Source organism: Vicia villosa, unplaced genomic scaffold (genome assembly GCF_029867415.1).
Source record: "Vicia villosa cultivar HV-30 ecotype Madison, WI unplaced genomic scaffold, Vvil1.0 ctg.000189F_1_1, whole genome shotgun sequence".
In the NCBI taxonomy this organism is placed as follows: Eukaryota; Viridiplantae; Streptophyta; class Magnoliopsida; order Fabales; family Fabaceae; genus Vicia; species Vicia villosa.
In genome coordinates, this window is record NW_026705059.1 from 69941 (window position 1) to 82283 (window position 12343).

The following is a 12343-nucleotide window of genomic DNA, read 5'->3' on the forward strand; positions in this document are numbered from 1 at the left end:
AAGCACACCAGTTTCTTATCTTACAACACTCGGGGAAAGAACACTATTTTCTCCCAAACATGGTTGTCACCACAAACTTGGTATACAAGTTAAAGTACAATGATACAGATATATTGAATACAAGTGATTTTGGATGATTTCCAAAATTCTAATTTTATCTTCTCTTTTCAATAAATAATTCCATAAAATATAAACTCTAAGTGCTTAAGATTTGAAGAAACTTTTTCTTTGATATATGAAAATTAAACAGTAAAAATTTATAAGAGTTTTGAATATGAACACTTTGAAACACAAATAAATTGTTTGAAAATTGTAATGAAAGAGTTGACTTGAAATATCTAAAAATCTTACTTTAAATACATCATAAGATACCTATTAGATGAGTAGCAATGATTGGAAAATTTTCATGATAAGTTGCAATGATTTTGAAAAGCTTTCATGAACATGTGCAATGAAGAGACATCACCATGGTTCAAATTTTTCACAATGCTTCATTGAAGCAATTGATTGTTTATACGGAGAATCGATTGTTCCATGGTCAACGTTTAAAAATATGAAAAATTTATAAAGAGCAATAAATTGTGGGGGATAGAGCCATCAATTGTGGGGTTAATTTTTAAGACAAATCGTGACCCCTCAATTGATTATACTAGTGCATCAAATGATTGTTGTTTCAATACTTTTCAAAAGTTTAAAAGTCTGGGGCTAAGAAGGTATCCATTGTACTAAGTGTGTTTTGAACAAATATTCATGTATGCATGATATGACCATTTTTGAAGGGTTTAGATGAAAGGTTCTGAACACCAAAAGTTTATACATAATTGAATCCAACTTAAGCATGATCAATCCTTGATTTGAGACTTCTTCAATCTTTAGATCTTTTCCTTCCTTGAATTTAATTTGTCTTCGTCAAAACATTAATATATTCAAATTAATAGTTTTGTCTTCACATTTACCATTTTGAAACATGATAAATTTGGAATCTGATCATGAATTTCAGTGTAATAATTCTTTGTCTTCACGTTTAGCATTTTGAAACTTGATCTTATTTCTTGTATGCCAAGTTTTCCAAAAAACTATTACGATAAAATTCATGATTAGATTCCAAAATTGAGAGCTCTAACTTAGATTCAGAAAGAAGGTTATTTTGCAGTCCTTTAACAAAATAGTAACGGGTTATGATGATATTGAAGGCCCATCTCAGGGTATTCCTTTTATTTTTTTTCCCATACTGTAGCTGCGATTACCAGGGTTGGTTCTGTTCCTTTGCTTATTGGAGATAACCCTGCGGACTCTAATCTTTTAAGGTGTAATCACATAATTATTTTGAATTTTGGTCATTCATCGGATGATTAATTACGAAATTCTATTTCTAATCTTGGGGTGGTCTCAGGAGATTCAAGGAGGGATTTTCAGAAAAAAAAAATTAAAGAAATGAAAAGAGTGGAATTAAAGAGGATGGATGGTCAGGAAGAGAAGTTAAAACCGTTTTAAAGATATTGGGTACTTTTAATATAAGGGGTGGAGGCAGCTTGACTAAGCGAAAAAGAATCAGCAGTATTATTCCTAATGGGAAGGCGAACATGTTTCTTGTGCAAGAAACAAAATTGAAGGAGGTTTCAGACTTGGTAGCCAAAATTTTATAGGGGATGGGAGATATTGGGTTCTCGTATTCAAGGGAGGACAATATGTCAGGTGGTGTTTTGGCTCTCTCGATGATTCAATCAGTCTCTGTGATTTCTATCTTTCGTGCCAACGGTTACCTTGGAAACAAGGTTTCTTGGAATAGAGATGCTTTTAACATAGTTAATGTTTACTTTGCTTGTTTTTTAGGTGCTAAACGTAAACTATGGTCTCATTTATTTAATTTGAAACAAAGTGTCATACCCCAAAATTTACCCGATTTAATTTGCATCTGTCAATTTATTAAGGGGCGTTAAAAATTAGGAGCCATAGGGTTTAGTATACCTATTATTAAACTCGCTCTCCTATAAAACTCCCTTATAGGTTGATTTAAGACGAGTGGAGGTGTGAGTAGTAAATATTGGAGATCCAATTCGTTTGGGCCCAATTATTTCTCATTTTATATTTATTAATAAGGTTTTTTATTATGGGTTAGATATATACTATTATTAAGAAAGGGGGGGTATATTCAAAACAGGGGTGTGTGTTGTTACACATTTATTTGGCCCATCAGAATAGGTCCCTTAATCTATCAAATTCCGATTTTATTATTTATTTTTGATTTAAAATAAAAATAACATACATATACATAGTTAATTTGTTTTTACTAATTTGCTAAAAATGTTAATTAAATTAATGTGTTTAGTTAAGATAAAACATTATTGAGAAATTATTAACTATTTAAAATTATTTGTTAATTTTCTTGATAGTGTTGACCGAGTCAACTAGGGTTACAAGGAGAAACCCTGTTCATCTTCTCCTTCCCACGGCCGCCCCCTTTCAAACACCAAACCCTAATCTTCACAATCCAGGCCCAAGAATGAATCAACTATTCACTAAATCTAACATTAACAAAAACAGAAATCAAAACAGAATCAAATCTAAACTAAAAACGAAATTCAATCAAATATATTATTGAATCAAATTACAATTACAAATCAATGACATTGAATCCAAATTGACAATCGAATCTCTAACTTAATCTCTAATTTCCTAACATAAGCTAACCCTAACTCTATAAAAGAAAAGAGAAGAGACATAAGAAGGGGTCGAATTTTTGCTGGGGAGGAGAAGCCATTTGCGCAGCCGCTCGTAGCTTGGAGCTCCAGACCTTCATCTTCACCTGCAAAGAAGAGAGAACAGAACGGATTAACACGAGGAGGGAGCTTACACGTCCAAAAATTCAAGAACACAAGGTAAGATCGATCCACTTAGCTTAGCTTTGCATGCGATTTGGTTGTTTTTGTCTGGATCTGGGCTTAAATTAGGGTAAGGGTTCATCACAGAACCCTAGGGTTCTTAGGGTTCATGGGGTTTGTTTGAAGGTAGGGTTAGGGTTCCTGGGATTTGGGGGGATTGTTTGAAGGTTGAAGATGAAGATCACGAAGATCTTCATATGGGTTCGTGTTTCTGGATATTTTGGGTTTATGAGGTTTGAAGGTTTGAGTTCTCCGGTTGAAGATCAACCGGGAACAGGGTTTTTACGATGGTTTGGGGTGGTTGGGACGGTGGCCGACGGCGGGTTCTGGGTGTTTTTCTGGGGTTTTCTTGTGGGTGAGTGGAGAGAAACGAGAGCGTGAGGGAAGGAAGAGAGAGGTTAGAGAGAGAAAGGGAAGGGAAAAATGAGAGGGGAATTTCGTGATTCCTTGGTTAACCCCCTCCTGGCCGTTGGATCTTCGCCATTTGTCCTCCCATGGACATTTGGCAGCATCTCTGAATATGATTCAGAGTGCTTCCTTTACCATGCGCCTTCAGACCCAAACACATGTAGGTCGCAGGATCTAGATCAGACGGTCCTGATCTTGATCGCACACCAAAACCCATACGCCCTCACCATACTCAACCACCCGGATTCAAAAGTTAACTGGGCCTGACCTATTACTATTGACACCCCCAGAAATACTACCCTTTAACAAAATACACCCCCCTGTGAAAAATAAAATAAAACTAATTAATTAAATTTTTATAACTTGAATAATTTGTTTAATTGTTTTTTTATAACTTAATTTTTTCCTCAAACCGACTAAATCCATTAGTCGCATTAGACGAGAAATAATTTTCTTTTTTTAATTTAATTAATTTATTAATTCTAAATAAATTCTCTCCTCGACCCGACTAAAGCTATTAGTTGCATTAGACGAGAGATAAAAAAAGATGTATAATTTAAAACACATTTAATTTGCTGCCTGCGACGATCGAATCTATCGATCTGAGTAACCAGCAATGCCCCATTAATCCGTTAGCTATACTGACCAAATCTATTGGTCATCGCATCTAACGGTGACATATTAAATCAGGGTTGTACGCCCAGAACGTAAAACATTCAAAAACACACTAAAACCACGATACTACGGATTTTCATCCTTTTCAATCAGGCAACTCAAAATGCCTTTCAAATCAAATTCAACAACTACGATAGGCCATTCAAAAAGCCTTCAAACACCCTCATACTAATTCAAAGGCGTACAACCATGTGCGCGAACTACGTTGACTCTGATTCTCCATAAGGAGATACGTAGGCACTTGGATAACCAAGGCGAACCCCCCTCCCTAAAATCTCAATTTTCCCCTATTCAATTCTTTAGCTATTAAACCTCAATATTTTAGCCATAAACCCTTACCTTAGATTCAAAGCCAATAGGAAAGGGTTGAGGGTGCCTAACACCTTCCCTCGACTTGATTATAATAACTTACCCCGAATCTCTTAACTGCGTAGGGTTTCCTATTCTCCATTCAGAATAGGTGGCGACTCTAAAAGCTTAATTTTTAGGGCAGGTTGCTACACAAAGATATCAAGACGGGGAATGGAATTTTGAGGGAGATTTTAATGCGGTCAAGAAAAGAAATGAGAGAGTTGGTCAAGCTTTGGTTAGAAGTAATGTGGAATGGAGGGAACTTTTCAGATTTTATCAAAGAAAGTGGGTTGGTGGATGTTCCTAGTAAAGGAAAGAAGTTTATCTAGTTTAGTGGAGAAGGGAAATCTAAGAGTAGACTTGATAGATTCCTTGTATCGATTAATATTGTTTCATCGTGGGGTGTTGTTGGGTAATTGATTGGCTTGAGGGATGTTTCAGATCATTTCCCAGTGTGGTTGATTGTTGATAGAGAGGATTGGGGTCCTAAACCATTCAAGTTCAATAATGAGAGGTTTTCTGATTAATTAAAGAGAGGTTGAAGTGGTGGAACAAAACGATTTTTGGTAAGTATGGCATGGAGGTGGAGGAAGGAGTTAGAGATTTGAATGCATCAAATGATAGGGACTTATAGGATGAGGAGGCGCATGAAATCAAAACCAAGGCGAACAAAAGATTTTGGTTGAACCTTAAGATTATGGAGAACAAGCTAATTTAAAAGTCTAGATTAAAGTGGTGGAATGATGGAGATAATAATAGTAAGTTTTTCCATAGATTTATAAAGGAGAGGAAGAGTAGAAATCATATTAGTTCTATAATTACTAATAAAGGAGTTGTGAATTCGGTGAGGGAGGTCAAGGATGCGGTAAAAGTTCATTTTGAAGATAAATTCAAAGAAGATTGTTTTGATAGACCATCTTTAGATGGTATTTTTCTTAAATTGTTGAGTAGGGAAGATATCTTAGCTATTGAGGTTCCTTTTTTGGAAATGGAGATTAAGGAAGCGGTTTGGAGTTGTGATGGTTCGAAGAGCCGGGTCCGGATGGTTTTTCTATTCTATTTATCAAGAGTTGTTTGTCCTTATTAAAAGGAGATGTTTTCTTGTGTTTTAAAGACTTTTTCAACGGGCCGGTTTTGTCTAAGTCTATTACCTCCTCATTTCTTACTCTTATTCTGAAGTCTTCTAATCTGTTGGGTCTTGACGAGTATCGGCCTATTTGCTTAGTGGGAAGTATCCACAAAATTATTTCTAAATTATTGGATAGTAGGATCAAAAAGGTTCTTTCTTAGATTATTTCAAATTTTCAAAATTCCTTTGTTCTGGTAAGACAAATGATTGATGGGGTTCTTGTAGCTAACAGGTTGGTGGATTATACTACTAAGGAAGGGAATGAATGTCTTCTTTTTAAAGTGTATTATGAAAAAACTTACGATAAACTTAGTTGGAACTTTATTAGATATATGATGAGGAGGATGGGTTTTGGGATAGTGTGGATGAAATGAATGGAGGCCTTGATTTTTTCGAGCAAGATGTCGATTCTCGTCAACGGTAGTCCTACTAAGGAATTCAGTGTGGAAAGGGGATTATGTCAAGGTGAGCCTATTTCTCCTTTTCTCTTTGTTATAGTGGCGGAAGGGTTAAAGACTTTGGTTAATAAGGCGATTGATAACAATGATTTTGCAGGGTGCAATATGAATGGTAAATGTTTCATTGATATTCTTCAATTCGCGGATGACACTTTATTGGTAGTGGTGGGAGTTGGAAACATCTTTGGGCTATTAAGTCGGTTTTGAAAGGTTTTGAAATGGTGTCGGGTCTTGGAATCAATTATCACAAGAGTAAGATTATTGGTATTAATATTAATCCTAATTTTTTGGGAGCGACAACATCTTTTTTTTCTTGTAAGACGGAGACAAAAGAGTTTAAATTCCTTGGTATCATTATAGGCTCTAATCCTAGAAGGGCTTCATCATGGAGACCGCTTTTGGATAATATTAGAAAAAGGTTGAAATCTTGGAAAGGGAGGTGGCTTAGCTTTGGTAGGAGGATTACGCTTTTAAAAACGGTTTTGAGTATTTTAGCGATCTTTACTTTATCTTTCTACAAAGCACCTAAAAGATGAGAGCGGAGATAAATAAATTGCAAAGTAATTTCTTGTGGGGGGAATGGAGGAGAAGAGGAAAATTCATTGGGTTAGTTGAAAAGGCGTGTGTCTCCTGTTAGATAAAGGCGGTCTTGGTTTAAGGAGATAGGAAGATTTTAACTATGCTCTCCTTTTAAAGTGGAAATGGAGAATTTTTTAAGCTACTAATTCTTTGTGGTATCAGGTGTTGAAGGCGAGGTATGAGGATGTAAAGTTAAAATCTTTGACTGGAGAAAAAAAGATTAATAATAGGAGTAAGAGGTCCGTTTGGTGGTCGGACATCCCTTCTTTGGGGAAAAATCTCCCAGAAGGTTTTTTAGCAAAGAATATCAAATCTTGAGTTGGCCTCGGACATTCCATTTCTTTTTGGCATGCTTTATGGTTGGATGCGGGAATTATTAAGGATATTTTTCCGTATTTTTATGCTTTATCTCTTTCGCAGGATGTCTCTATTTCCAGTATGAGAGATTGGATATACGGAGAGTTGAATTGAGGCGATTTCGATATCCAAAACCCCGCTGTTTCTGGCTCTTTTTTCAATGCAGTCAGGCCTGTTACAACTACTGCCACCGGCTGTTTGTGCTCTTGCCGGTGTGGATTCGGCTTCGTGGTTGCCGTCGACGGATGGTTCTTTCACCGTGTCTTCATGTTATAGCGAGTTGTGCAATTTGTGTATCCCGTGTGGTCCGGCTAACCGTTTAGACTTTGTTTTTTCTCCTCTATTTGGAAGGTGGAAGTTCCTCTTAAAGTCAAAGCTTACGGGTGGAGATGTTTCAAGAATAAGATTCCAATTGGAGATTCACTTTTGAAAAGAGGTATCCTTAGTTCTTCTTCGAATCTTTCGTGCGTTTTTTGTGATGAGGTTGGAGTAACTTTGTCTCATTCCTTCTTGTGTTGTCGTAATGTGGTAGGAGTTTGAAAAGAAATGGCAGTGTGGATTGGTTTGGATTTTCATAATGTGTTAGATTTTAAAGAGAATTTTTGGGTTTGGAGTTCTTTTTTGTCTTCATAAGAAAGTCAAAAGAGGTAAGGTGGATTGTGTGTGGTTGGCTATAGTGTGGAGTCTTTGGTTGTGTAGGAATGGTATTATTTTTAAGAATTCTGCTTGGAACACGAGAGATGTGGTTTGGGGTTGCAAAGTGCTTGTTTGGAAGTGGTCGTATATTGGGAAAATTACACACCTCAATTGTAACTTTTATGAGTTTAGAAAAAACCCTTTGTTTTACTTAAGTTAGATTCCATTTGGTGGGTAATTTTTTGTTTTTGGCTCTTTACGCCATTTTGTAATCGAATTTTTCTAAAACTTTCGTTCTTCAGTAATACAATTTGCTTGAAAAAAAAAACTTCTATGAGCAAGTTTAAATAAGCTTTCATAACTAGTCCTATCAATGTTCATGTCAATCAATCACTTCATTCAATGCCATAAAAGTAAGGAGTATATGTATTTAAAAAATTAGTGCTCTGCAATTTCTACATTATAATTATAGAGAGAAACTCAAATTTATATGGATTCAACTTCGATTCAGGTTGTCTTTTGTTCCAATAATATTATACATTAGCACTAAAGAATTGAGATAGAACTCGAACCACCAACACCAAATCAAATACCATTAAAAAAAAATAAAGAATGCAGATATATTATATTACATCTAAAGACTGTCTCTTTATATTTGACTCTTCTTTTCTATTTCTCATGTTGTATTAAGTTGAATGAATGCCCCTTATATTCTCTATCTCTAAAATAATTCTTTTGCTTGTTAAGAAAAAGATTTTAAAATATACATATAACTTTTCTCTAGAGACTGCTATATACATTTATAAAAGAAGATTCAGTATCTTTTTGGTTCAACCCAATCATAGAGCAACAAATAGGAGTAGCTTTTAAAGCAAAAACAAGAATAGTTCAACCTTTCTAAGCATATTTTATTATTGTATATTTGTAGTAAGATTTTAATTGAATTATACAATAGAAAAAGTCCAGCTATAGCCCTACAACATAAATGCTACAAGTCAAATCACATGACTTGACCAACATCAAAATTATTTCATCCATATCATACCACCCTCTTCACATTGTTTATTCAAAAGAAGGTTCTCTTTGTTTCATTCAAATTCTTCAAGACTTATAAAGTTATATATATCCATACAGAAAAGGTAAAAAGCAAACATAAACACAAATAGACTGAGAAAAGAAAATGGGTGTTAAAGATGATTTCAAGATGGATAATCAATATTTACAAGATGATGATGATGATGATGTTCCACTCCCTGGATTTAGATTCCATCCTACTGATCAAGAACTTGTCACTTTTTATCTTCAAAGAAAACTTGACAAGAAAGCTATTAGTATTGATCTCATCAAACAAATTGATATCTACAAATATGATCCTTGGGATCTTCCAAGTATGTATCATCAATCATCACTTTAATTATAGCAATTTTTTTCTTCATATTTATTGATTTAAAGTCTTGAAGATTAGTTTATTTCATACAAGATAGAATCAATATTGAAAAAACAAGATTAGGGTTTCCATCTAATTAACAGAAGCTAGAATGAAAAATATAGAATAACATTTGCATACATATTTTCCATGCAGAATCTAGTGTACATGGAGCAGAAAAAGAAGGTTATTTTTTTTGCAAAAGAGGGAGAAAATATAGGAACAGCATTAGGCCAAATAGAGTAACTGGATCTGGATTCTGGAAAGCAACTGGAATAGATAAAGCAATATACTCAAATGGAGGAGAAGGAAATGATTGCATTGGACTCAAGAAAACGCTTGTTTACTATCGCGGTAGCGCTGGTAAGGGCACCAAAACGGATTGGATGATGCACGAGTTTCGTCTTCCGTCTAGTATTGCTACCAACACAAATCTTGCTCATGCTAAGTATGATAATGATGTTTCTCATGAAGCAGTAAGTAGAGGTCCTAATGATTGGATTATGCATATGAATTATGATATAAAACTAACAGGTCCTAATGATTTTCTATATGGCATGCAGGAAATTTGGACATTATGTAGAATTTTCAAAAGAAGTGTATCACAAAGGAAACAACAAATACATGAGATGAAACCATTAGCTACCAAGCGTCAGACTACTTATGAAAACAGCACTAGAATGAGCAGCAATATGGAGTTCATGTTAAATCAACAAACTTACATCAATTTTGGTTCAATCCATGAAGATCATCATAATCAGGATATACCAGTAAATAATTATGCAAATAATGGTCAAAGGAATCAATTTTATGTGAGTGAGTTGACCCCTTCAGTTCCACAGCAACCAGCTCAACAAATTTTAATACCATCTTCAAATTTTTGGATTCAGGAAGCTGCAAATGAGCTATTATCCTTTGATAATTGGGATGAGCTTGGATCAGTTGTGAAGTTTGCTGTTGATTCACCTAGTTTGTAAACAGTGATTAGCAATGGCATGTGTTGTTTGAATTTAAAATAGATTAGAAATCATTGATATAATTGTTTTTCACAATACTTGTTGACTTCAGTAATACAGAAATAACCTTTTAGGAGAATACTCTTATTAGTTGGGCTGTCTGCCCACCCGCCTTACAAAAATGAAGTGGTGATAAATTGGAAAATAATTTAAATTTTGTTAAGTTGATCTTTTATATAACATTATATAACATTGAATATATAAAAAAATTAATACAATCCAGTCAAATTATTAAATCATTTGATTTAACCGATAATAATCTACTATTCATCAAAAAGTTTATGCAAAAATAGAAGTGAAATGGACCATAAAATGTGCCGCTACCCTTTTTTATAGTAAAATCAATCCTTTAAAAAATTATATTTATTAATCTTGGAGATACAAAATTACTATGCATAATTTTTTGGATTATACGTAAAAGATCCGTTGTTTCGAATGTAAGAAATTAAAGGTATCAAAGGCAAATAATATGAAAGCATATATATTGATTTTATCGAGCAGATCAGATGGCCGGCAATAAAGAAGGCTTGAAATCCGGAGCGGTTGAGGGGGAAAAATGGTTGTACCTGCAAGGCACTCCGATGCCAAAGTAAGTATGTGATCAACAAGGCACAACAAAGTGAGAGGTTTTGGGGGTAAGAAAAGATTACCTTGCCCTCTGGGGTCAGAGGGCTATTTATAGAGTTATTCCAGGCGGAATAGGCTCCACTTTGCAAGGCGCGAATCTAGGCGATGCGTAAGCTGGCTGCTACCGAGCACGAGGCTTCATCGTGCTCGGTTACGTCTAGCGTTTACCCGGGGCGGACTCAAGGAGGTTGTCGCGCGCGCGTCTAGTGTGCCTAGGGCCGAAGGCTGGATTGGCCCAATTGAGGTGATTGGGCCGGTCCAGAACAGGAGCCCCCTGTCGTGGGAAAATCGGGATGAGACACCGGATGCCTTCTTTGGACTCGGGCTCAAAAGATGATTTTTTGTTTTTGGGTCACGACCAAACTTTTTATTGTTTCCAAAGCAGGAAAAGGAAAAAAGTTGCACAAACCTTAAAAGATATGTAATGCAAATAATACAAAATTAAAAGCAATGCAAAAAGGGGGAGAGATTCCGGATAAGGGGTTGGTTATACGAAGGGAAGGTATTAGCACCCTACGTATCTATAGTACTCTATAGGTTTCTTTGTTATATTTGTCTGTTTATTTCTTTCTATGCTATTGGGGAAGTTTTCTGTTATGAGATAGGTAGGACCTAAGGTGTTTGTTTGATTATGCTCGCAAAGATCATCGCAATCTTCTGCATACATATCCCTTAGAGGGAATCAGAGCAACTGTAGCTCGAGGTCTACGGGAAGCTAAGGTTTGAGTGGTTTGAGGGAGATAGAAGTTTGCTCGCCAAGGATGAGACCTTGTGCCTACTTATTCTCAAAGGGATGTTGAGAAAGTCAGAGCAATCGTAGTTCCCACTTATGCTAGTGGAAGCAAAGGATAAGAGACAAATGTCATCTCAATGATCGATGTATCTAATTTATTTCATCACATACATCTGTTGATTTTTGTTTGAATCTTTTCATTATAAGAACTGGGCTATGCCACTTATGGTTCTTAGAATGATAAAGATGTTTTGTTTAGCCATCCTTGTGGAAAAAACAGTATGATTAGCCAGCCTTGTGGCAAAACTTTGATTAGCCAGCCTTGTGGCAAAAAAAAGTTTGATGAGCCAGCCATGTGGCAAAAAGGTTTGATGAGCCAGCCGTGTGGCAAAAAAGTTTGATTGTGATGATATAGAACAGATACTCCTACCATAGAGATGATAAATGTCTAATCTCCTAGGGTATTTTATTGGATATGGGGATGCTTTTAAGAAGCCCGTGGATCCTTGTACAAAGCCCAAGAGGAGGCTATTCGAGGGTCCTTGCATTGTAAGCCCAAGAGGAGGCTATGGGAGGGACAATCGAGGGTCCTTGCATTGTAAGCCCAAGAGGAGGCTATGGGAGGCACAATCGTTTGTATGAAGCCCAAGAGGAGGCATGGTATAGTTGGTTTGAGCTCTTAGAGCGATTTCACCGGGAAACCATACTCTATGTCCTAACCTAGCTAAGAGAAATTCTTTGCACGAAGCCCAATAGGAGGCTATGGGGAACCTAGTGTTGTACTAAGTTGAACAAGCATATAACATGAACAAGTATATGAACAAATATGAACAAGTATATGAACAAATATGAACAAGTATATGAACAAGTATATATGACAAAGTGTGTGTGTACATTGGAGTTTATGAAGGAAATATACCTTTAAGGATGAACGGTTTATCAACAAGGTTATGTCCACGGGAATGGGACTTATACTCAAGGAGAGGCCCAATAAGTTTTGGTTTTTAGGTTTCTTACAGATTGAAAGAAAAAAACCTAATTCTTGATTTGTATTTAAAGGTTTAAA

At 35.7% G+C, this 12343-nt stretch overlaps 1 protein-coding gene across 1 annotated transcript; it reads left to right on the forward strand.

Moving 5' to 3' along the window:
• The first annotated feature begins 8655 nt into the window (after positions 1–8655).
• On the forward strand, positions 8656–9945 carry LOC131625113 (transcription factor JUNGBRUNNEN 1-like). Its single transcript, XM_058896005.1, has 3 exons — positions 8656–8863; positions 9058–9377; positions 9465–9945. The coding sequence occupies exons 1-3, from the start codon at positions 8656–8658 to the stop codon at positions 9876–9878; spliced, it is 942 nt and encodes a 313-aa protein (XP_058751988.1). The 3' UTR covers positions 9879–9945.
• Positions 9946–12343: the final 2398 nt, after the last annotated feature.